This window comes from Muntiacus reevesi, chromosome 1 (genome assembly GCF_963930625.1).
Source record: "Muntiacus reevesi chromosome 1, mMunRee1.1, whole genome shotgun sequence".
NCBI classification, from domain to species: Eukaryota; Metazoa; Chordata; class Mammalia; order Artiodactyla; family Cervidae; genus Muntiacus; species Muntiacus reevesi.
Window position 1 is genome coordinate 129,782,178 of NC_089249.1, and position 26,734 is coordinate 129,808,911.

Genomic DNA, 26,734 nt, shown 5'->3' on the forward strand with positions numbered 1-26,734 from the left:
ACTACCGGCTATGTTCTTTGTTTTTGGCCAAAAGGATTGTAACTGGAGTAGCAAGTTTAAAAAAACAAAACACTTTCTACCCCCTTTCTCCCATAGTGAAACTTAGGTTTGTTGCTTCTGGTTTGAGGCAGATAGTAAGTTACCGACATCCATGTGATTGCTCTCTGGTTGCATTTATGATTACTAGAATAGAATTACAAATACTCCACTATTACTTCCAGTCCTCAGCCAGATGTGAACCTGCCACGTTAAACAAAGACTTCAACTTAAGATTTCTTTCTCACTACTTTTTTTCTCCTGATTGGTATAGAAAAGACAAGAAGCAAGTACTGATTAAATTCTTTAAATCCAAAAATTAGTGAGGGTGGCACTACTTACTTTTGTAATTCCGAGACAAGTGTCCACTGCTACATAGGATAAAGTCCTGAGGTTTAGATTTCAGCTCTCAATCACAATCCCTAAAGAGGGTTCACTAGGAAGAAAAAGTAAAGAGTCTCTGCTCTAGAAGCATTGATCACAAACTCCAAATATTTCTTGTCCTCCTTTTTCAACCCTTAAGAAACACATTCTAACAGCCCACATTTCATTTCTGGCTTGGGACACCCCAAAAGGTCATTTTGAAAAGCACTCTGCCTTTTCTTTCACATTAATTTTATTAACTAGTTCAAAAGAGACAATTTGCCAAATGAGATATTTTCATGTGTTCTTTTCTTGAGTAAGAGCAATCATCTACAAATAAGTTTTCTATTAAAATGTACTCATAACAAATCTCAAAACAAAATGACTTTTAAAATTAAAAGTTCTTATTATATGTGTAAGAGGCTAAAGTCAACTTACTGCTGAAAATACACACACAAAAAGGATAAATTGGTTGAAACTTTCACAAGAATGAAAAATGTTTAATGAACTTAGAATGGTGGGCTTATTAAACTATAGTGTTATTTACAGCCATAGTTCATCAACCACAAACACAATAATGTGTTTGCATGGCATGCTACAACAGAAGCTTTATTCAGTTCATTCAGAAAACATTGGCAAAATAAATTTCAATTGCAAATTCACAGATACAAGCTTCAAAGTATAAAGTTGTATATAACAAAAAATACAGGTAATATTTATAACAATAACTTACAGATACAAACTAATGATAAACTACAATTTCACAAAGGATTGTAAACATTTTGCACACTTGTCAGTCCTTTCTTTTAGGCAAAGTGCTCTTTTGATGACAAATAAATTAACAGATACACACTCGAGTGAACTATTTTCATACAATACAAAAAAAAGTTTTGATTTGTTTTCTTCTTGTAAACATAAGTTTTACAAAAAATGAAGAAATCAATAAAAGTGTCTTGCAGGCCAACTAGAGATACATACCTGGGCAGCAAAGTGATGTTGGAAATGCTTTGGGTGTTAAATAAGAAATTAACATTAATATATTTTCAATGGTATTTTATACATAACAAATGACAAGTTTATATTCTTAATCATTTCTATCCCTGAAAAAAGGAATTAGGTATGACTTATTGGCAGTTGTGTCATTGAATGGGGTAACAAGGGCTGGAGTCCAAGAGTTGTTGGTGAATGAGCTACAAAATAGAAAGAAATTTGTGGATCAGTTTTGTACGGTAAATAAAACTGACTTAAAAACAAACAAAAAACAATTCAATTCAAGTCCTCTCACTACTGATTATAGCTGAGGGCACCAAGCTATACTCATTCCACTGACTTCATCAGAGCATTAACTTATTCAGCATAGTGAGTATAGTATTATGAGAATCCAGGAATGGTTTACTCCAAAATCTATTTTGGGCCTCAAGCTTTTGCCACTTTAAAGTCCTCCATCCATACCCCATTCACTGCACTTTACCCTGCAGCCAGAAACACAAAACCTTTGTCTATAGAAATTTTGCTAAATTTTATACGAAGTTTCCTCTATAGGGTGACTCCTGCCCCAAATTCCCATTTATGAATGTTTAACTGCCTCTTTCCTAAACATACATGAAAACACATTTGACTCAGGTAACATGACAGTCATTCATGTGAACACACACAATTTTAATCCTAGTGTAGGTAAATGGCAACAATGATACAGGCTCTGATTTTTACTTTAGCCAAACCTTAAAATGAACTTTTCACTCTCAGCAAAGACTCTGCTGCTTCAAACCAAACGTCCTTCTAAGAGCAACTAAGAAAGCTAGACAAAATTTTTAAAAAGCTGTTTGAAGGTATCTGAAATATACCAAGGCAGTGAGAGTTCGCAAAGTCAAGTCCCAGAGAAGGAAGGAAATAAAATGAGGCTACTTATCCTTCACAAGTGTAATAACAATTTTAAAAGAAAATGAGGGTCTAGGAGGCTGAGAAGTTTAGCAGAGTTTTCAGGAGTTAGACTTTGGGTGGTGGGGAACAAATATGAAGGACCAGGTACCACCAAAGAGAAGCCCTCATTAAAAACAACAGACGCAAAACAAAACACAAGCTTTGGGGGGTATCCCAAAAGGCTACTGCCAAGAAGTGGTGACCCAGAAACATGCCAGCCTTTGTGAGAACTGATGTCTGATTGGATTAAGTCGCTCTTCCCCTGACCTAACTCCCTGCCAATGGCAAAACTAAATTCTCTCTGGTGGAAAATATCCCATCCAGAGCTTCAAATTATTTCCAGTTTTCATACCTCACATCTGAAGTGCAATAAAAAAGTAACAAGGCAAATAAGACATGACTTGATTAAAAACAAAGAGGAAAAAACAATAGAATAGATTGGCAAAATATCCTGATATTGGAGTTGTCAGGTATGAACTTTAAAATAACTATAATTAGTATAACAATTTTATTAAGGAATAAAGTGATAAGATAGATAATTTTGGTATAGAAATAAAAACTATATAAAAGAATGAAATGGAAATTCTAAAAACTGAAAACAATAACTGAAATTAAGACCTCAGCAAGTGAGTTTTACAGCATATACAGAGAGAGAATTAGTGAATTGGAATACAGGTCAGAAGAAAATATCTAGTCCAGAACATGGAAGATCAAAAGGCTAGAAAATACGGACTTCAGTAATAACAGAAATAATATTTGAAGACACAGAAAGTTTGTATAAGCAAATACATCAAACTTTCATATTCAAGAAGCATATCTAGGCACATTCTATAAAACTTAAAACCAAGCACAAAGAGAAAAGCTGGGGGAAAAGGACATTCACTTTTAAAGGAGGAAGCATGAGACCAACAGCTGACTTCAACAATAAGTGGTATCAAGTCAATTAACTATATTCTAAATAACAGAGACAATGGAAGAAAACTATTTTATTCATATTGTCAACGTGCTGAAAGAAAATAGCTGTGGAAATCAACCTAGATTTCCACATATAAAGGAAAAGCCATTTACAATTAACTACATCAAAACAAAAACCTATAAAAAAACCTAACAAAAGATGTGCAAGATTCCTAAACAGAAAACTCCAGAATATAAGAGAGCATTTGAAGGTGATCTAAACAAACAGAAAGACATACTAAGATCATGGTTTGGAAGACAATATTATTAAGATGGTGGTTTCCTACAAACTGATTTAATAGATTATATCAAAATCTCAATTGTTTTCTCTTTTCTTGGTGGAAAAAATATGGGAACACAAAGGGTCAAGAATAAGCGATACAAACTTAAACAACAAAATAGGATAACATGTATTACTGGACATCAAGAATTATATATCCAGCACTAGTAAAACAATTAGGTATTGATACAGAAACAAATAGACCAATAAAACAGAATAGTACGTGCTAAATCCCTTCAGTCACACCCAACCCTTTGTGACCCCATGGACAGTAGCCCTCTAGGCTCTCCTAAGGGTACAGAAATTGACATATAAATTATACGGACACTTGATTTATGACAAATGTAGCACAGAAAATCAGCTGGGAAATTGGTACTTTCATAAACAAAGACTTTGTCCTTATTTTACACTACATATAAACTTCAATTCTAGATGAACTGTAAATCTAAATGTCAAGGTAAAACATGGTTAGTGAAGTTTGTAGAAGATACCATAGGAGGAATATATGACAAAGGCCCATTTGGTCAAAGCTATGGTTTCTCCAGTAGTTATGTATGGATGTGAGAATTGGACCATAAAGAAAGCTGAGCACCAAAGGATTGATGCTTTCGCACTGTGGTGTTAGAGAAGACTCTTGAGAGTCCCTTGGACAGCAAGGAGATCAAACCAGTCAATCCTAAAGTAAATCAGTCCTGAATATTCATTAGAAGGATTGATGCTGAAGCTGAAGCTCCAATACTTTGGTTACCTGATGCACAGAACTGACTCACTGGAAAAGACCCTGATGCAGGGAAAGATTGAAAGCAGGAAGAGAAGGGGATGACAGAGGATGAGATGGTTGGATGGTATCACTGACTCAATGGACATGAATTTGAGCAAGCTCTGGGAGTTGGTGATGGACAGGGAAACCTGGTGTGCTGCAGTCCATGTGGTCACTAAGAGTCAGACACGACTGAGAAACTGAAGAGATAGGAGGAATACCTTCATTATCTTTGAGTAGGAACAATTCCTTGAACAGGTCATAAAAAAAGCATTCCTCATGAAGGAAAAAAAAATGATGATTACATTAAAATTAGGAACTTGTGCTCCATAAAACATACCCTTAAGAGAATACATATAACCATGAAAAAACGTATCTATATGCAATACACAGCCAAAGTTAGCACAAATCAAGGAAAAACAAAACAGATAAGCCAACAGACCAACAAGCAAAAGACATGAACAGGTACTTCACAAAAAAACAATACACAAACGCCCAAAGAAAAAATACTCAGGCTCATCAGTGATGAGGGAAAAGCAAACGGAAATAATGAGATAGCACTATACAACCTCTAAGCTGGCTAAATTAAGAGGTCACACTGCATCAAGTGCTGGAGAGGATGTAGAGCACCTTGAACTCTCACGGTCTGCTGGTCAGAGTGTGTATTGGTTCAACCAGTATCAGAAACTTTTTGGCAGAATCAACTAAGATTGAACATATGTGTAGCCAGGACCCTACATGCTACTCTTAGCATATATATACTAAATAAAACTGTGAATTAATGTGCACCAAAAGGTGTGTACAATGAGGCCCACAGCATCATATATATAAAAGCCCAAACCGGAAATAAAATGAGTGCCTACCAACCCTAAGTGGATAATGGTATCCTACAGTGGAATTTTGTATAACAATGAAACAAATCACTGATTCTTGCAACAATACAAAGGAATCTCACAAACAGAGTTGAAAGAAGTGAGACACAGAATACATTCTGCAAGGTTTGATTTATATAAAGCTCAACAACAGGCAAAACCAGAACATGATTTTAGAAGTCAAGGCAATGTTACTTTGGAGGAAGAGAACTTCCTCTTCCTTATGACTGGGAGGGGTCATAAAAGAAGCCTCTGAGGTGCTAATTATATCCTACTACTTCCTCTGGGTAGTATTTACATAGATATGTTGATTTTATTAATTCATCAAGTTGAATACTTATGTGTGTACTTTTCTATATGTAGGTTTTGCTTCAATAAAAAAGTTTCTTTAACAAAATTCAGTAAACCTCAATCTAAAAATCTGAGGGTGAATACTATTTCTGACCATAGGAAAATAAATTATTCAAATGTTTATCAGGTCAAAACAAAAAGAATGTTTTTTCTAAGTAAAAATCAAGCACTATCTATGAGTCATTATGAATATCTGTATTTTAGCTGTAAAGTGAGTGCGATGCATGCCCCTTAAAAGGCTACCACAGAAGTAAGAAGGTTGGATAGTTCTTCTTCCTACTTCATCCCTCTCCCACAGTATTTTTCATCTACTACTGAGGTAATATTGCAAAGTGTGAATCCTATTAATAATATAATACTAGAAGGTATGAGTGATGGCTTGAAAGGCGGCTGTTAAATGTTAGGATACCTACCATCCATATAACTATGCAGTGCAGTTAGCATCGTCCCATCTTGGGGCACGTAGGCGGAGTAAGCCATTTCTTCTAACATGGGTGGAGACAGTCTGGAGGGCGGCACTGCTGTGACTGGGGCAGAGGAGGAGTGGTTAGGGCTGACGTGCTTCTTGTGGCGAGCTCTACAGTTCTGAAACCATACCTGAGAGAGGAGAAAAGCAACAGGAGCTATGTCACATCGCAGCTGAGTAAAACACCAATTCAATACAACAAAGGATGCAACTTTATCATATAAGCACAGCATAAATCTAAAGCAGCTTTCTTTAAAAAAGAGTTCTGTAGACACAAGAGAAATCATTTTGCACAGTTATCAACAGACATTTTCTTTGCCCAAATAATAATTATCTGATGATTTAACTTAAAACTGGTTCTATAATAAGCCAGCATTTTCCAAAATAAAAATGGGGGAGGGGATTCAAAATTCCAGAAAAGTTTCCTTGGTTCTCCTACTGACATTTGGGACAAAAAGAAAAACCCTTTCATCAGAAATTTTTTTAAAAAAAATACACTACTCACTGTATTCTCAGACACCTGCTAGACTTATTTGAAATCCATTTTCAAATGATTAAAATCCCCACTGAGAATTTAAGGCTTTCTACAAACCTCTTGATTCAGTTATTCCAGTCTCTTGGTAACCTGCTGAGTTCAATTTCTCTTAGTAAATACAGAAGCTATTCTCTAAGAAGCAGGTTAAAGTCAGGCTTACAGTAGGAAACAACTAGCAATATTTAAGTAGAATAAAATACAAACACATCCACTGGTGAAACAGCTCACCAAACGTAAAGAGCTAAGCACCTTGTTGTCCACTCCATCACAGAAATAAAGGAAGCAAGCTCTGGGTTAAGCAGAATTTCATATGCAGGCCAGGGTGAACAAGTCGAGACCACCCAGGATGCTTCCAGGAACTAAGCTACCTGCTTGTGACTTCCTCCTCTTAGATAAAACCTGCCTACAGAGTGTTCCTCTATTAAAATATTACAGCATTTACTTGCTGTCACTCCAAACAACTCTGTCGTAAGAAGATAGAGAAGTAGAGGGATTAAAAACTTTATAAGGAAATTAGGATAAGAACATTTGAGGATCAAGGGAGAAGGTCAGGGGCATGCGTCTCTGCCCAGGACTGGCAAGCAGTTAGTTGACGGCTCTAGGGAATCAGGGCTGAAAAATGTGGAACAGAGGGCTGAACAAAAAAAAGATTTATTAAAAAGTTGGCCTGACTTAAAAAGGCATACCTTGTTATCCTCGGGACTCATAAACAGAGGTATAAACTCAAGGGGTTAAAACCAAAGGAAAAGAAGTCTGAGCAGGTGGCTGAGGGGTAGCATCTAAGGAGTATTTCGGGAACAAGCTTAGGCACGTATCAAGGAAAATGATGTAGTCACAGCCTCATCACCCCTGTTCTGGAGCACTAGCGTGACTCAGGTATCTATACAGAGGCTTCATCCCAAGTCTTCAGTCACAGTTCCCTTTACAGGCTCCTGAACAACAGGAACCACTGCCGTCACCCAGCCAGCCAAGAAGACACACTCACACATTCTCCAACTTTTAACCGGGGACAGCTGCCACCTGCCTTTTCCCCTGACACTGCCCAGAGGACAGGCACCCCAGAGAACTACATTAACCCAAAACACATGGCACTACGATTCCCAGGGTTTCTTCAAGGTATCTTATGCCTCCAATAAATTAGATATTAGATGGAAAATATGCAGTTTTTAAAAAAAAATTTCAGACTTTGGAAATAAATATGAAGCGAGCCTGATGTTAACAGTAGAATAACTACCTTAATGTAATTCAAATACCTCCTAGAAAAAAATCATCAGGCAATTAAGCAAAGAGAGGTTTGAAAACACAAAGTGTCATGTAACTTGCACATTTAAACAAAGCTTAAGATTTCAGGCATCAGAAAACTTCTGACATGAGGACTATCTAGCTTGAGGAATGAAATACAAGTCCTTTTGATTGTCCTTACTGACTTAAAATCTCCTCTTGCTTTGCAAACCTCTCACAGAGTTAAAATTTCTAAGTAACATATTTTTCAAAAATCTGAGTTGTGAATTGGAAAATACATAAGCTGAAAGCAGGTCACATAGACATTCTGTAAAAGAAAAGACTAGTGCATTAGATCAATCTCTTAGAAAACCCAAAGGGCCAAATAAAAGAATTTAATGTATGAAAAAGATGTAATTTTAAATGACTGGGAAATTAGAGCTGGCATAGAATCGATTAGAGAAAGCTAACTAATCATTTAGGGGGAAAAAAAAAGAAAAATCTCAACTTTACAACATATAACCAAAAGTCCATTACAAATAAATAAGGGTTTAGATATAAATAATTGGGACCATGAATGTTTATCAAAACAAAAGCCAATGTTGATATATTTCTCTAGGTGAAGCAAGAAAAAGGCCAAAGCTATCAGAAAAAAAATATGAAGAGATTTGAATACAAAACAATGTAAAATTTCTATGTGGAAAAAATAAATGAAAAGGCAATTCATGAACTATGAAAGTTTAACATGATAAACAATAAAAATCAGTAAGATAAAGAGAAAAGAAATAACCCAATATAAAAAATCAGCTAAAAAATACAATTTTTTAATCACAATATAAGTAAACATATTAAGGTTTATTGATAATAAAAGAAAGATAAATAAAAACAATGATATTTTCTTACTGGCAATTGGAAAGGATGTAAAAGAATGATAGTTTATAGGATTTATCCACATTGAGGAAAGGTAAATTTCGTATGTAGATTCTGGGAGAATAAATTGATTATGAACTTTCTGCAAGGTGAATTTTATACTATCAGTCAAAGGCTCTTATAATCTTTTTATCTTTTGATTCAATCATCTCACTTCTAGAAATTTATCCTATAGACACCACTGAACAAATGCACAAAGTATATACACAATGTTCTTCATTGTAGCATTTTTATGATGCAAAAAAGTTCGAAATAAACTAAATAAATTATATAGCAATACAAAGGATGTATATTTTAATATGGAAAGAGAACTCCAAGCACACTGGGTGAAATAGCAATGTTTTGTCATGTTTCTGTAAGATATACAATTCATAATTCAACTTTGTGAAAGGATATGTGAGCAGTGATTATATCTGGATGTACAGTGTTAAAAATAACATCACCCATCTCTGTTCTGTGATTTCAACTCAGTGATGATCTGCTCTGTTACACTGTCTCATTATGCAGACTTTCAGGGCTTCCCTGGAGAAGGTTCAGATGGTTAAGAATCTGCCTGCAGTGCAGGAGATCCAGGTTTGTTATCTGGATTGGGAAGATCCCCTGGAGAAGGAAATAGCTACCCACTCCAGTATTCTTGCCTGGAGAACTCCACGGACAGAAGAACCTGGCGGGGTACAGTTCACGGGGTCTTAAAGAGCCACACACGACTGAGCAACTAACAATTTTCACTTTCATGCAGACTTTAGCTAGTAAAGGTGAGACCTGAACTTATATCCTGTATACGACCAGTATTTCCACCTGATATTTGGGTAACCTAGTTTGCATATAAGAATCAAGGCCTACTAAATCTCTTTTCTTTAACATTTCTAATGTTTGCTCAATGCTAGGAGTAGCTGGGCAAAGAGGTTCTGACTACTATTTGAGTTCACAGTAATTAATCCTTCAAAAATACTGTGAAGGACTATATATTTGAGTTGTTAGTACTCCTTTGCCATCTTATCAAAATATGTAAATTTAACTCTTATATATTAAAAGCCACCACCCAACAATATATTCTCCAAGTTCTAGGGCTTGCATATGTAGTTAACTTGCTCATAATACCGGTGACCTAAATACCTGGAAATTATATGAGAGATGTCTGTCTGGGGCTCTTACTTCTTCAGACAATAAAGAAAGCTCTCAGAAAATCCTCCATTTTCCTTTGCTTCCAACTTCAAAATAGTCTAAAACATAATAACCATCAATCTGAGTTAGCTATAGCAATCACTGTCACTGAATGTATAGAGTCTTAGATTACGAGGACCCTCTCAGACCATTGAGTTGGACCTACCTCAACAAAGGAAGTTTTACTTCCAGATAAAGGAAACTCACCACCTCAATGGTATGTGCTAAGTTGCTCAGTCATGCCTGACTCTATGTGACTCCACGGACTGTAGCCTGCCAGCCTCCTCTGTCCATAGGATTCTCCAGGCAAGAATACTGGAGTGGGTTGCCATGCCTCCATTAGGGGATCTTCCTGACCCAGGGATTGAACCCATGTCTCCAGCACGGGCAGGCAGTTTCTTTATCAGTAGTGCTCAACGGTAGCCGTTGCCAATTTTGTAGGCTTACATACTGAGAAAATTCTTCACTGTGAGTGAAATCTGTTTTTCTCCTACATTCCCTAGCAGAGACACGATCCTGCCACCATTCATAACCATTTAAAGACACCTCTGTTCATACTCTTCCTTCCCTTACCATCTCTGGATCTTTTCTCCAGATAAATATCCCTGTTGCTGTTAATAACAGCACACGATTTCCAGACTTTCATGACCTTAATCTTCCTCTAAAGGAAGCACTCTTTTCACATTAGTTCCTTGTTAGACCCTTTCTAGAATCTGGCACTCTCAGACAAACACAATGCCCTGGACATCTGAATGTACTGAGCTCATGGGACTTGCCTCCTCAGCCAGCCTCATTACACTGCACTTAACCAAATCCACTGCAAATCTAGGTCTTCAGAGAAGCTGAGGTATCGTCAGGTCTCTCCCACTGACTTTTTGGAATAAATGATCTTTTAATTATGAAATACTTCAGGCTTACTAGAAATAAACTGAAGAATAAACACCTGTTTACCCACCAGCCAATTTAAGAAATAAAACATTATAGTGCAGTGTTAGACTTAACTGTTTCCCCCCACTGAACTTCATCTTGATTCAAGCCAGTCACTTGCATCATTACTCCATTGTACCTTTTTAACCTAAAATTGTTTTCCATTTCCCTAATCAAAGGGAAATATAAGATCCTGACACAGATGACCACCTCCATCTTGAATCCACCTCAGCCCTTGGGTCTCCATGATGCTTCTACACTAGACTCATTCCTTGGTTCTGGCTGTGATGGTCCAGTTCAAACAGCTCGCTCCATAAAGTTCATTCTTTAGCTTTTACTGTCCACAATCTCTCTATAAAGGATCTAATTTCATGAATCTTGTTCATCCTTTGTAAAAGTTGCTCAGTTGTGTCCAACTCTTTGTGATCCCATGGACTGTAGGCTGCCAGGCCCTGTCCATGGAATTCTCCAGGCCAGAATACTGGAGTGGGTAGCCATTCCCTTCTCCAGGGGATCTTCCCAACCCAGGCATTGAACTCAGGTCTCCCGCACTGCAGGTGGATTCTTTACTTTCTGAGCCATCAGGGAAGTGTATCCATGGAAATGGTGTTTCATCCTTTAAAATACCAGTTTACATGCTCAACTGCCACCATCATTGCCTGATAATCAGAGCTGGAAAGGAATTCATCTCCCTCCCAACTGCTGAACCCACATTTTAAACAACCTTTAATATTCCTGTCAGTAACACCATTTCCATGGATACTTTGACTTCAAATATAAGTCATCTTTGATGTCTCTCTGCTTCACCATTACAGTGTCCAGGTCTTTTTCCTTGTCTCTCTTGCATCCAGTGCCTGCCATTAGTGTTCAGTCGATAAAATGCTTCAGAATGAGTTTGAGACCACCACCTAAATCTCTTTTTGAAAAATCATTATTTTGCTGGGCATCACACCTAATCTGTCAATGTCCATGTAGCCTCTCCCAACTCTAAGTCTTCCTATGTACTGTTACCAGTCCTTTTTTCCTAAAAATACATATCATGGTTTTCTCCTGCTCAGAAGCAAACTTGATATTCACAGGCCTCTCCAAGTTCAGCTCAAAAAATTCTATTTCCCACAATTTGCAAACATAAATTTTATCTTCCAACAAATTTGCTCTAACTTATCCTTCCCTACTTTTGTTTACATCATTCCTTCTACCTGGATCTTTAATAAAGGTCATCAGCACTGCCCACCCCCTGCACATATCCACATCCACAATCATAGAAAAGTAGAAACAATTCTGGCTTCAGAAGCAGATCTAGCTTCAAACCATAGTTGTCTTTTTAGCCTTAGGAGCTTAGGCTTGCTCTGAGCAATGAATGAAGTAATTTCTGCAAAGAGCTGTCTAACAAATGGTAGCCTAGATCAAGCAGGCTAATTAATTGTCAGGCTTTTTAAAAAACTGATTTAGAATGTGAAGAGATATAAAAGGAGAAGCTAATGCTTTGACATTTCTACACACACACACACACAGAGAATGTACACTTATAAAAACCTAGAATAGAAGTTTTAGTATCTCTTGATTAACCTTTAAAATAGTCACCTGTATCACACGTCTGCTCAAGCCTGTCCTTTCTGCCAGTTTCTGGAGAGTCTGTGCATCTGGGTTGTTGTCCTGAGCAAACTGTGCTTGCATAACCTGTTTTTTTAAAAAATGTAGGTAGTAAATAGTAAATAGCTAAAAATGAGAAGCTCAATCTTCTGAATTTTGATGACAGGAGAGATAAGGCATGCACAAGAAAATGGAGTACTTGTATTTTACTACTTGAAAATCAATACAGAGAAGTATATATCAATAAAAAGAATGCATATTATGTAAAAAAGATGCACAAGTTGCTATGTTGAAATCTTTAAAAAAATCAATTTCAACATAAAAACTTGTCTCTCAACTATGCTGTTAAAAATAAGCTCACCTTTTCTTCCATTCTTACAACCCACAAAAAATGCATAATAGTATAACCCATTTACTATTTTTTCCATTTTGTTAAAAATTACTATCATTAAACAATTTTTAAAAATATAAAAATAATATCTTTGACTTCTACTCAACTAAACAGGTTCAAGGCTCCTACATCAATTTGTCTTAGTATGAAAATAGTAGACAGTGCAACAGACTGCACTCCACTTAATTGCAATGACTCCATCATTCATTATTTCGACACTTGTTCTATGCAAAGGAACATCTGGGACCTTAAAAGAGAGACACTCATCAGTCTATTGCATAAGAATTTCCTGAGATCTAAACATTCATAGACTGAAAAGCCCCCAGGTGATTCTGATGTGAACCTTTGGATTGGAACCTGGCCTCAGCTTCCTGGGAGAAAAATACATGCATGCCAATAATTAACAACAATACAAGCTAAACTGAGATGCACGGAGTGGAGGAGGAGGAGGAAGAGGAGTTCCAGAATAAAAGCACAAGCAAAGAGCTTTGGATTCCTTCAGAAAAGGAAGTGATGGGAATCAAGCAAGATATTTGAATTTTATTACTTAAAAGTCAATAGAGGGAAGTATAAAATATAAAGAAAATATTATAAGAATGAGAGAGTGGAGCCTAGCATCCAAATGATTGTGCATGTCCTGGGCGTGGGATGGGCGAAATCTACCTAACCTAAAGTCCTGCTGACCCTGACACCATTTCCAACAGTCAAGATTAACTGCATCCTCTACTATGTTCCTCAAATAATACCATCTTCTGCCACTGCACTTGTCACCAGGTAGCTAGCTAATGTGCTAGCAAGTTGAACTCTTCATAGGAGAAAGTGAGTTTCTGGAGGGCAAAGGGAATGTCTTATCCATTATATCTGGAGATAATGCCCAGATTAACTGAATGAACCTCCACAATGTGCAGAAAATCTGAAGATAGTGTGGAGAAAAAGACCAATGTTGTCCTGGGAAACCTTATGAGGTTTAAAAATTATGTATTTTTTTCAGTTAAGTTCTCACTGATAGGGACTCTTCCAGAATAAGGCATTCCTGGATTCCAGGCCAATATACTTGTCCACATAGTTGCTGTAAACTAGCACGTGCACTCTTGCTTTTAAAAATGGGCAGAAACAGCCTAAAAGTTTATTATCATGCCCAGATCGCTTCATTCTTCCTCTCCTACTCCAAATGTGTTACTTTAATATCTTCATATGCAAATAGTTGTGCTTATATGTAGTTGAGCATGTAACATCCCAAAGAGAAAAAAAGAATGAACAAATTACTGTCTTTGTTTTTTTAATTTTTCAAGGAGAAAAGCTGAACAGATATTCATTTGTAATGTCATAATGGATAATTTATAAAACAAAAAACATATGCTCTTCACAAATGCATTTCAAATTCACAAGTTTAATAATGGAACCAAATTACATTTACTAAAGCAATTTCTCATTAAGGAATAAAGGAAAACTTAAATCAACACTGATGGCTTAAAACTGGAACATGCTAACGGAAAAGTAAGATGTATTCATCAGTGTTTTGTCTCACAAAAGAATCCTTTAATTTTGACTTGGTTTCATTGCTCTCCAGTCACTAATGATGCCAAAAATCTACCCTATTCCTCTTCTGAGCTATTTAAAAATGGTCAAGGATCTAGCCTCTGTAGACACATCATTTTAAAGCCAGCAAGTCTACCAAAAATGTCGAGTCTGCATAGTAGCAGCTGACCAACTTAATCTGAAAGTAGATTCAAGTAGGTGCTAGCCCTGGCGTGTTTAACATGAATAATCATTGAGCAAGTTCTTCCAACTACAATAAGCAAACCATAATATTGGCAGGAATTTTTACAATACAATTTATACAAATGAGACAACATTTGAAATCGTTTTGCCAACACAGAAGAGTCTATTTTGTAAGTGTTAAACTATTTTTTTCTTCTCGTAATTTTCTAAAGAATTTGGGAAGTTTGTTCCTCATACTTTAACCCTTCTAAGTACAAACAAGGTAGGTACTGTATGAATAGTCTTGACTTACTGATCACCTATATTTTATTGTTTTGCTAAATTTAAGCACTACTTAAATAATTAGCTTTCTGAAAAGTAGGACAACTTAACAATGAGGTACATGGCCTGATTTTTAAAGCTTCTAGTAAAGTATAATGATTCAACTTATTCTAGATACCTAAGCAACAAGGAACACCTGAGGACAAGATTATGCCTCATTGTTTCAGTCATTCCTGGCATAGACAGATGCTAATAAACACTGAATAAATGAGAACGTGCTTAGAAAGAATATAATTTCTGCTTTCATTTTTAAAAACCTATGATTTTGGTATAAATTTTAAAAAACTCATGATTCAGATCACATTTTCATATAATAATGCATGGCTTAAGGAGTTTTTATGCACATTTGCAATTTAAAACTATAAAGCCATCTTCAAGGTTCAGAATCTCACTCTTGTTTTAGCTGCCACAGCCGTTAAATGGAGTCTTGGTGAGGCACAGTTCTACTCAAGGTCTCCTGGGAGGCCAAGGAAAATTAAAAGACCAGAAGTTTGGGAAGTAGGGTCCAAATCTCTTTGCCAATTCCTTGGTTGTCTGCCTTGGGGGAGTCCCTGCAGTTTTTGGATGAATTTTAAGAGATGAAAGAAGAAAATACAGGAAGTTATCTGGCATAGGACTAAAGAAAGACCTCCACAAATATTATTCCCTTTCTATTTAATTAGTATCTATACTTTCCAGATGAGATTGTACATATCTACCTAAAAGTTGCTTCAAATTTTCAGTTACCCTTTTACTAATAAATTTTTATATCGAATTAAAGTTATCAGTCTTATGACTATTAAAATTATGGCCAGTATTTCACGGAAACAGCCCACTTTATACACAGATATACACAGAACATATTTATATTAGAGATTATATTTTAAGTCAGACACCTTTTAGGTACTGGGTATTTTGCTACCAGGTCTCCCACAGGTACACATATCCCCTAACCTGGGGCTTTACATGATTTTCATGATAACCAAATGAGGCACCCAGAAAAACAAGCTTCAAACAGATATTTCTTTCAGCTGCCTTACCTTCCATTTTCTACTTACTATGTAGTCGATGCCTGAAGTAAGGAATCAAAAATTATTTTCTGGAATTTATTTTAAGAACGGATCTAGACTTTAAAGCTAGGTTGCTTTCTCAGTGACATTAAGGTCCTTTGGGATATTTATGTCATATCAAGGCTTCTTTCTTAATCATTGTCAAAACAAATATTTTCTCTTTTACTGCATTCATCTTAAATACTGACAAGTATTAGAATACTATCAGTGATTTTTCAAAAAGTTACCTTCACTCATTTATTAACATTGTATAAATATCTTCTAAAGTCTGAGCTAAGACGGATACTGTGTGTAAAGCACCTAGCCATACATACATGGTAGGTGCTCAATAAATGTTACCTCACCCTAACATAAAGCAAACACTTCAGTCACACTAATCTTTTAGAAAATGATTTATCTGAAAAAAAAAAAAATGCCAGAAATAATCACTGTGTGTACAGACTTAAATAAAAAGGAAAGAGTAATTATTTCATTATTTTCCTGACTATAAAAACAGAAGTTATGACAGTTATATTTAGGGCAACTAAGTTGAAAATAATCCCTCCATTTTCAGGGAACATAATCAAACTTTAGCATCAAATTATAGAATTACCCCCTCTACCCCCTTTAAAAACAAGGAAAGGTCTACTTGATTGCAGTCAATCAGTAGATTTCTACTTATGGTAAGGCATTTTCAATTCCTTCCTACTCAGAAAATGCACAATCTTGTCTATTAAAAGACTCAATGCAGTTTGTTAAAAAGATGAACACATCAGAGTCCCACAGACCCACATACTGAATATCTCTTTCTGTTAAGTGTCCCAAAATGTTCTGTCTTTACTAAAATTGCATGTAGTAACATAAATACCTGGGTTAAAGTAATTTTTTCAGGAAGTAAGGACAGAGCAACATTTGTTTGCACCTTGATGTTAACGTTAACAGACATCAGGGAGACAAACTTGCAGGACAAGTTCACATCATACCACGACTCTTGGAATATTGATAAACAATATTCAGGGCAATGTTTTTATACACTCAACAAGTCAGTTTGCACAAAAAGCACAGACTAACTTTTTTGAAAAAATAAAAATGTCTTAAGACAGCATAGACATTGCTTTTTGTTTGGCTTTTGTTAGTTTCAGTATTTTTTTTTTTATAGGGGTTTTTTCTTTTTTTTGGTGGAAAGGGGCTTCAAAAACTCAAATTCATTGTCATGTCTACCTGGAGCTGATCTGCTGTAAAGCTGGTCCGAGCTCTTTTTGCTGGTTTTGGATGATTAACATCTTGCTCTGTAAGGAGGGCGCCTTCAACACTAATCCCATTACCTGCATTTAAAAAACACACCAAATGTGTTGGTAACTCAAATGGGAGCAGTCATACAATAATAGGTTTCTTGCAGCTCTTGGCTTGGTATGAAACTGTATACATCTTCTAGTTTGCCAAATCCCTTAAGATTTAGAACACACTAGAAACATAATGTAGAAACAACATTTCATTTGTAGGCTTATATATTTAGTCAAAAGTGCACCAAGTTGGAAGTGAACATCTAAGGCTCATCCTTAAAAAGGCAAACACAAGGAAACAACTGGTTACAAAAAGCAAAACAGAACCCTAAACTCAAGGCTGCTTCCTGAGAATATGGCACAAGGCAAATACATATGCCATGGCTTTTCTTATAAATAAACAGATGGAGACCATCACTAACAGTAGAGGGCTTAATGAGTTTCACCACAATTACTCTGCACAAAATGATGCTTTAAGACGACCTTAGGAAAAAATCATTTTTATCCCTGTGTTCACTGTCCCAAAAGATTCAAAAGTATTTTAAGTATATATTTACCATTTTCCACTTCTCTTTTTAAATTATCCAGCATGCAGTCATAATGCACTCTGCAGAGGACTTTCTCTTCCACTAAAGCAAACTCCTCTCCCGTGGAAAGTTGTCTTTTGCAAGAAAAGCAGGCAAAGCACGCCAAATGATAGACATTCCCCTTGGCCCTCCGGACCCAGTCAGTAGAATGGATATGCCTCCCACAGCGAGAGCAGCGAGTTCCATACCTTCTACATAAATGGGGAGGGGGGGTGTGCGGAGGGTGAAGAGTTAATGCTTGGTGAGATATTCATCAGTCTAGGATTAAACTAACACATTATATTACTCATTGGATTAACCCAAGTATTTAAATCTTTTGAAAATGAAACAGGAATCAATTATTTTTTAAAAGTCAATATGGTAAGCAGCAGCAAGACTTGAGATGGGATCATAATTCAAACTTGTTTATAAAACAAAAACTTCTCATTGTTATTCTAAAGGAGGATAACATTTTTTCTTTTAAAATAAATGAAATATGAGTTTCAATATCCTTCTTGTAACAAATATCAGGACATTTATAAATTATCTAGAGACTCAACATAACACACACACACACACTCCAGACTGAAAAAACTAAAAGTACAAAGCCATACCATTGAAGATATAAATAATGATGTCTTAAAGCCAAGTTGAGACAATTAGAAAATGCTTTAAAATTTTTTAAAAAGTTAAAACATTTAAAATAGACATTATCAAAGAATGAATAGAACAGAAATTGTTCACTCTGATGCGTGAGGAAGGAAAACTCAGAAATGCTTCCTTTGGTAAACAAGCTCTTGCATTACCATCCACAAGAGGAGGAGAAATATTACCTAAAACTTTTAGACACATTTCTGGACATTAAATGCACATTAATCTTAACAAAATGCCACATGTAAAGATTTGTTTTTTCTCTCAGTCCTTGTGACACTCTGTCATATCTTCTACCACAACTGCAGTCATAGCCTGGCATATCCACATTAAACTAGAAAAGTATATGTGTCTGTGTCTAGTCATTAACATATCTTTAGAGGTATTGCTAGTTTTTAAGTTAATCTGAATCATAAAAATCAATTTCTGAATATAGTAAAATACAAGGTATTAAAAAAATCCTGAAGAACTAGACTTGTAAAAAGTCTCTGAAAACAAACATTTCAAGCAGCTTTACATTACCAAAAAAAAAAAAAAAATTAAGATTAGCATACCCTATGTGAAAGAGGAGGCAAATTGCTACTGTTTTTGAGGAAATAGAAAGTAAACCTGATGAGAAATATATGATTTGGGTAATTATAAAATCCTATGATTTTATAAAATAAAGGACTCTGGGTTTCGTGAAGTGCTTTAACTTGCCTACCAATTTTATTCAAATCAATCACTAAACTCTTAAATCAGTTTTTGAAATTGAGTATAAACAACATGATTAGTATTATAAACTTCATTATGTAGTATTAACTTTCCAATTTCACAATGAACATTCTTCTTCCTTTGGAAATACAAATAAAGGAAAAAGGTGATAATTTTAAAAAGTCATGCTTAAGGATGACTTCAATTTTGAGATAGCTATCCATTAAGAATTGAATTCTATCCTTGAGGAAATTTTCCATTTAAATGATTATAAAGAGACCAGGCAGAGAAAATGTTACATTTAATACCCTAGGCAAATATAATTGCACAAAATAAATATCAAAGAACAGACAAAAGAAATAGAATTTTTAGGCAGGTTATATAATTAGACTTGGTGTAGTTCTGATACTGGAATGGTCAATTCTTCTGAATAATATGGTTTATCACAGTTTTCAAACTGCTGGCATTTTATAGGTATATTACAGGGGGTCATCCTATAATAAACTGGTAAAAGCTCCACAACACTTTGATTTTTTCCCCCTATAATTACTTCATTTTGTCTTACTACTCTGCCTGAACAAAGAGCATTGCTATAAGTCACCTTATATTTCATACTTTATCTCCCTGCACAGCAAAGAAGCTTCCCTGTTCATAATACCTAAAACTTTCATTTGCCAAGGTAGAAAAAATTATTCAAAGTTAATTTTTATATACTGGGTTCCTAAAACATATACATATGCTAATTTTGTTTTAATCCAATTTACCTCGAAAACATGAACCATTCTCATTTCGAAATCTGTTGTACAAGAAAAAGTGGGCTTCAGTAAATAAAACTGGACTAGTAACCCTATTTACAAAATTCTCTTTGCGTAAATAATGTCTGGGTGTACCTACTTACTAAAAAAACAAAAGAAGCTTCAGTGTACCTGAAATAATCAAGTTTGCAGAAAATGTCTTTGTCTTTAATGTAACAGCTTGTGTGCCTTCCTAAGGAGGTCCTGCAGACGCTGCAGGACAGACACCGGACATGCCAGCACAGGTCGTTCACCTGGGAAGAGAGAGGGGCCAAGTGAGAAGCCATTCTAATACCACGCTTGAGAGCATCCTTCATTGGTTTTCTGTATCAGGCAATTTTAAAAGCTAGCCCCTTAATATTTTAAGACACGCTCTGAATGTTTCCATCTAAGAGGTATCATCTACATAAATACGATCTAGATATACTGTTTTTTAGATTTCAGCCAGAAAATTCACAACAGCATATTCTACACTTCCTGTTTATTTTTTTAAATATAATTTTGAAAAATTCAAGTTTTTTTTTTAAATCAAACATCCATTCTGCTTTTTTTTTTTAAATCAACATCTATGAACATAGGGAAAATTGTGGTCACTTTAAGTCCTACATATTGGTTTTATAATTTTTCCTTGACCAAGTTCTTCCCATCATAACACTGCAACTAAAGAATTCAAGCCACATACCTTCTCAATCTACTTTTTAGCCAAATAATGGTAAACTGCTCACTAGTTACAGTGAAAAAGAAAATGGACAAAAAGCTTTGTGAGATAAATACTTACCCTTGTAAAGAAGCCAGGCAATTCATTTCTCTAATAAAACAGACACTGTTAAGGTAGATTTAGATGTTGATATGGCAGGAGGCCTGGCTCCCACCTAACATTAAATCACCAAAACATAAAGCCCTGGTAACCCTACTTTAATGATCTGGTCATTAAAGGAAAAAGTAAATCTATTATAAGTGGTTCTAAAAAGGCACACAAGTATTGTTTGCCATTTATACTTAGTAAGACATTTTATTTTATAAAATGCTTTAATAAATCATAGCACTTTACATTGTAAATAGGGGCATGAAATACTGTCAGATCAGTGGACAAATCACACAAACCCTGACCTTAAACTGTTGCCATCATACTATAAGCTGCATACCTTTAGCTTTAGCCTTCAGGAATGAAAATGTGTACTGAACTGAATTTACCTATAATGCAAGCTCCTAAAGTTTGCCCTGTTAAATGGGCACAAGAACTGGATTTAGCTTAATTAAATTTCATTTAAAAGAACAGCGATAATGCAAAAACAGCAGTTACATTGTACAAATGGATCTGATACCTAATATACAAATTAGGAAATTGGAAAAAATGGGAAAACTTGAAATATAGCTTTTGCTACACTATTTCATAATAAAGACTATCTTGTCCAATGATTCTATCATGTTAGCACTACTGTTCAACTTGCTTTACTGTGACATGAAATATAAAAGGTACTGTGAAGCTGAAGAAGAAAGTTTCACTGGCTTCTAGTTAGTTACGTGCCTCTTTCCAAACCACTGATGATTTTAGTGAAATTTTAAGTTTTGGTTTTTCTATAAAAGAACATGCTCACCATACAAGAAAATAGGGAAAATAGCAATGGAAAACAGCCGGAAAAAAATCTGAGGAAACCAAAATTTTAAAAATTAACAATGGTGATCACTGTCCTGGATAGAGAGATGCATTTTCTATTCTTTTTTCCCCTCAAATGGGTCCAATTAAATTAAAGTTGAAAAGTACAGGCTTCCATTAGTATTCCACTGTTTAAGGCCTTCTGCATTTTGATCTTATCCAGGCTCTTTTTTTTTTTTTTAAAGCCAGGATAGATGCAGTCTTCAGGGCAGAGTCATGGTCATTCTCTAGTTCCCTAAAGCCAGATGTAATTCCTGGTCTGCCACCTTTCCTCAAAGTTTACTAAAAAAACAAAACAAAAACCTCCCTCATCTTCTTTTTCTTTTCCAGAGAGGAAAATAAGGTGAACAGAAAAAAATTCTGGAAACTATAAACCTTTCCTGATAGCTAGCATTCATCCAGTCTCTGTATGTATACATAGGATCAATTCAGAAAAAAAAAAAAAAAAAATCACTCAAACGACAGGGCACTGAAGTATCACATGGAGCAATAGAGGCATCTAACTCCTCTCACATTTTTGTTCTAACTCCATTTTACTTGCCTCATGATACAGTGTTTCTCTATATTAAACAGTTACATCCTCAAATATTCTATTTAACAACTATTTTTTCACCAGTGACTTGAACTGAATTCAAACTTATCTGAAAGAATATGTACTCAAAATGGTGGTGGTGAGGGAGTTGAGAACTCAAAAGAGTTTTTATATAATCATAAAGTGTCAAACTTTTGTTAGTTTCCTATATGATAGGAAGACAGTTTTCTTGCATGTCTACTAATATGTACTTATGCATACTTTCTTGTACATATACTAAAGGGTAAATTAAGACTATGTAGAAGACTTCATTGAGAGGACTCCAGTCCTATTACAAAGGAAAGCTTTAAAAAAAACTCATTTAGATAATTTAGATTATTTTATACAAATATATATCTGATATATAAACATATGTTAACATATAAGAGATGAATGCTAGAAACAATTATCTATTTCAGAGGATATGTTAAGAGTCACTTTAAGCTTTTTTCCTTTTCCTCTCTAATATGAAGTGGATCCATTACACATCCATTCAGAAATATTCTGAAAGATACAGCTAATTCCTGAGAGGGCTCAAGAAAGGAAGCAGCTAGTTTTGATTCAAAAGATGGTTTTGAAATATTCAAAGAGGTTCAGGTCTAGAAACACTGAAATGGGAATCTTAAGAATGCAGATTTAAAGAGAAAGCAATGCTAACTTGCCAGGCTTAAGAATCAACCACTAATTAAGTAACTTAGTTACTTTTCAAACAGTTTTCACCAAAATGCCTTTTGGTACTTTATCTTAGCTATATCTACAGGGTATCATTCCAACTTCCCAGATGAAGCAGCTTTGTATGCTGAGGCAGAAATTTAAAGAAATTCACAAACTTGCTTTTTGAATTCATGTTCTACATAATGAATTCTTTTGAGAACCTAGGTGGGGGGTGGTGGGGAGAATAGAAAGTGAACTGGTTGCTACTAATTTAGTGTAGGAGAGATCATTATTTTAAATAGTGGTTTAAAAAAACTATTGAAGTTGAAATTCCATGATATTAGGATTAAAACACAGGGGACTATGACCCTTCATGCAATGACATGGATAACTGGCCTGCCAGAATTTGTACTCCAAAACTCCCCCACAATATCTTGAGAGAAGTAAAACAAATTAAGACAGACAGTCAACTCTCAAACCACCACTTGAAGCACTTCATCCTAGGCATTTTTCTTTCTTTTTGTTTTGTCTAACTTCACATCAATTTCCACTGCCCTCCTAAGCACTGGAGACTACGTTAAAAAAAAAAAAAAAAAAAAATCACTGGGTGGCCCTGAAGTATTAAACCTTAATAAGAGGAGGAAGATATTGAAAATGGTTTTTATTTAAATGGTAGTATGAATTTTATTTTGGAAAAGCCTCAGGTTGGTGTAAATAAACATAAGACTATAAAAAAATATCTGTCTAGGAAAGACTTTAAAGCACTTCACAGTGGTTCTCAGCAAAGGAGACACTGAAAAGGGAAAATCGGTCAACATACACAAACGTGGAACCCTCAGAAGTAGGCAAACGCCTGGGTGTTACTGCGGGTTACAACCCGAGGCTCGGTAAAAACAATTAGGTAGGACCCACTTTCCAGAATAGGTAAGGATTTTCCCACTTCCGTTCCTCTAGAAGTAGGTGGCTGACTCCAGTGCATTCACCCGGGTATCGGCAACCCGAGACCACACGCACAAGCAGTTTTGCAACAACAGGGGGTATTCTAAGATTTCTTCTCCCACTTTTTCTCACCTTATGAGTTGTTCTTGACTGGGCGGTTGTGCTAAGAAAGTCTACAACCTCGAGCGAGAACTTGAGTGGAAAAGAAGCGGAAAATAAACTTCTCTCCTTCCCCAGGGCTCCCCCGGGAACCGCGCTCGCCTTGGGCCTCGCGGCTGCGCCCTACCTTGAGAAGGTACTTGTCCACGATCTCCAGGCCGCAGCTGCTGCACACACACTTGCCAGGAGGGCAGACGGAGCCCGAGGCCATGGACCGGGGCGAGGACGACGGGGACAGCGGGGCCGAGGAGGAGCACGAGTCCTCGTCCCCCACTCCCTCGGGGCTCACCTGCAGGAAGCCACGAGGCGCGGTCTCAGGCGGTTCTAGACCCCTCCTCCTCTCCCCATCCCGCAGACCCGCGGGGGCTCCCTCGCCGCCTCCCCTCCCTTCCCCCAGCCACCCCCAGCTCCTGAAGTCCCGCTCCTCGCCCTCCCCGGGGCCCAAGCTCCCACGGCGCAGTCGCCGGGGCTGCAGACCCCGGACCTCAAAGTCCTGGGGAGCCTGACGGCTCTGCCCAGCCCGCCCCAGATCCCTCCCCCTCCACCGGCTCCTCGAGTTGAGCCCGGGAAGGAACTCTGGGACAGCAGCCCTCCGTTCTGGGCCGCCGCTCCACGGCCAGCACCCCGGGCCCTACCCACTCACCAGCCCCTCTTCCCCGGCGCCTTTCCGAGTCCTCCCAGCCGCCAGGGCTGCAGGCCGCCCGCACTCCTCCGACATGAGACCCTGGCACTGAGGAGGTGAGAGCCGGGAAGTGGGGAGGAACAGAGACGAAAGTTCAGAGTCGGCACGTGCAGCCCGGAGCTTCAGCTTCTCGGCACGCGGGACGAACTAATGAAGGCCCCGGCGCGCCCGGCCGCGCAGGCAGCCGTCTGGGCGCCCGGGCCCGCGCGCTGCGGGCGAGCGGACGGCGGCGCAGCCCTAAGGCGCAGCGAGGCGGCCACGGCAGCTCCCGGGGGCTCGCCCGGCGCGCCGCCGCGCTCTCCGGGCTACGGGTCCCCAGCGCTCACCGGAGCACGCCGGTTCCCCGCCCCCCTGCCAGGGGTAACGAGTTAATAACAATCATCCCCGCACAAAGCATTTTCTTTCTAGACGTCAATCACCGCGGAGCGGGGATCACTGGGCTAAAGGGGGTGCATGGGGGGTGGGGTGGAGTAGGAGAGAAGAAAAGAGGATTTGAGGAGGGGGTGGGGGTAGAAACTTGATTTCTTTAATAGCCTCAATTAAAAGAGAGAGACATATATATTTTTAAATGGGAGCTTTTTGAGTTGGATAGCCCGAAAGGTGAAGAGGTTTAATAGGATACTTGAAAGCTAATTACAGCGGGATTTAAGAAGCCTGGTGTTTGTTCCGATGACAATTTGAATGAAAATGCTTCAGATTAAACCGAGCCAGCAGCTCTTTCGTAAACTTACAGCAATTAGAGCTGCGAGTGATTTATACTCGTTTCTTTAAGGTGTAAATTGCCACTTATTGCTCGGTAAGTCAACATTTGAGTTACCAAAGGATTATTTTTAACCAGCGCAAAAAGCGGGTCGAATAATGGAAAATATCCAGCTGAATTTAATTTGTGTCATTAAAAAAACAACTCACACAGCCTCGGTCAAAATGTTTTAAAGCAACAACGCGCATTACTCAAGTGTTTCCAAGCCTTTGCAGGAGTTTTGTTCTTAAACGAAAACGCAGTCGCTCTGGGCTTTTTCTGCCTTCGTTTACGGAAACGCTAGCTTGGGGGGGGGGGGGGTGGTGTCATGGAACTCGAGCGGCGCACACTTCTGTAGTTCTCTCCTCGCCTCCCTCTTCCCTCTGACAGCATCCAGCGAGATGCTGTCCGAAGCCCTGAGTCCCCCCGACCCCACCCCCGGGCTGTCAGCCGGGACCCAGCGCCGCAGCTCGGAGGCCGCATCCTCGCAGACACAGAGCTTAGGCAGGAGCCCCCGGAGTTCCCGTGCGTTCCCCGCAAGCATTCGGGCGAAGACAAAGTCAGTGGCGCCCAGTGCGGGGCCGTGGAGGCGCTCAAACAGGCTGCAGATGATTTTCAAACCTAAAACGCGACATACCCCGCGTTTGTGAGTAAACGCTCCTGCCTCCAGAGCGAGGTGAGAGTTTGTCAGTTCCCCGCTATCTGCTCTAGGAACGGTGCGACTCGAGAGCCCTAGGGTTTGTTTCTTTCTTTTTTTTTTTTTTAAGTAAAATGGCCCTCAAGCCCTCCCTGCGATCCCAAAGGTCTTCCTGGAGCTCCGTCTGCTTTTGTTTCGCTGTGCGACCGCGGCAGCGAGGATCGCCCTGCGGCCGGAGGAGCTCCTTAGGGCGGGCAAGCGTCCGCCCGCTGCCGGACAGAGAAGCCTCTCCTCCGCTCCGTCCCTCCCCACGTACCCCCGCCCCCAGCCGCCCGAACCTCCCGACGCGCTCTCCCGACCTCCCGATCGCCGCTGCAAACACAACAAAAGCACGACTCACATCGCCTTAGGCTCGAGGCTTCGTCTCCCAAATTACCGTCTCCATGCCTCAGGTTAAGTGAGCTTGTGGGGAGGGGAGGCAATGATTACTGCCTAAAGCCACTACGTAATAATAATAAAAAAATTTTGCTGGGTTTGAAGATGAGACTGTTACAGGTAATGTCTGAACCTCGTTTAGGAGCCCAGACAGTTCGCGTTTCAAGGAAACTGCGATTCAGCTGGTCTGGCCGGGCGTCGGGTCGCTCACCTTCTCAAGGGGAACTGCCAGCTCCGGCACGTCCTTTTCTTCTAGTTTACACACAAACATCTGATCGCTTTTCCAATACATGGCACTGCTAGGGCTGCTTATCACATACCAACTCCAGAGGGTCAGAGGCTGTCGGTGTCTGTCGATCTGGCCCCCTCCCCCGCCCCAGTGCATTAATGAAAGCTGACACGCCAACAAGGGTAGGAAGGCTACAAGTCTTCGTCCAAAG

At 38.1% G+C, this 26,734-nt stretch overlaps 1 protein-coding gene across 1 annotated transcript; it reads right to left on the bottom strand.

The window, feature by feature from the left end:
- Positions 1 to 1,346: 1,346 nt before the first annotated feature.
- Positions 1,347 to 26,734, bottom strand: LHX8 (LIM homeobox 8). Its single transcript, XM_065928325.1, has 9 exons — positions 26,506 to 26,734; positions 24,445 to 24,531; positions 23,929 to 24,090; positions 19,954 to 20,075; positions 17,675 to 17,895; positions 17,056 to 17,159; positions 12,364 to 12,459; positions 5,950 to 6,133; positions 1,347 to 1,589 (listed from the first exon to the last, which is right to left on the bottom strand). The coding sequence occupies exons 1-9, from the start codon at positions 26,677 to 26,679 to the stop codon at positions 1,513 to 1,515; spliced, it is 1,227 nt and encodes a 408-aa protein (XP_065784397.1). The 5' UTR covers positions 26,680 to 26,734; the 3' UTR covers positions 1,347 to 1,512.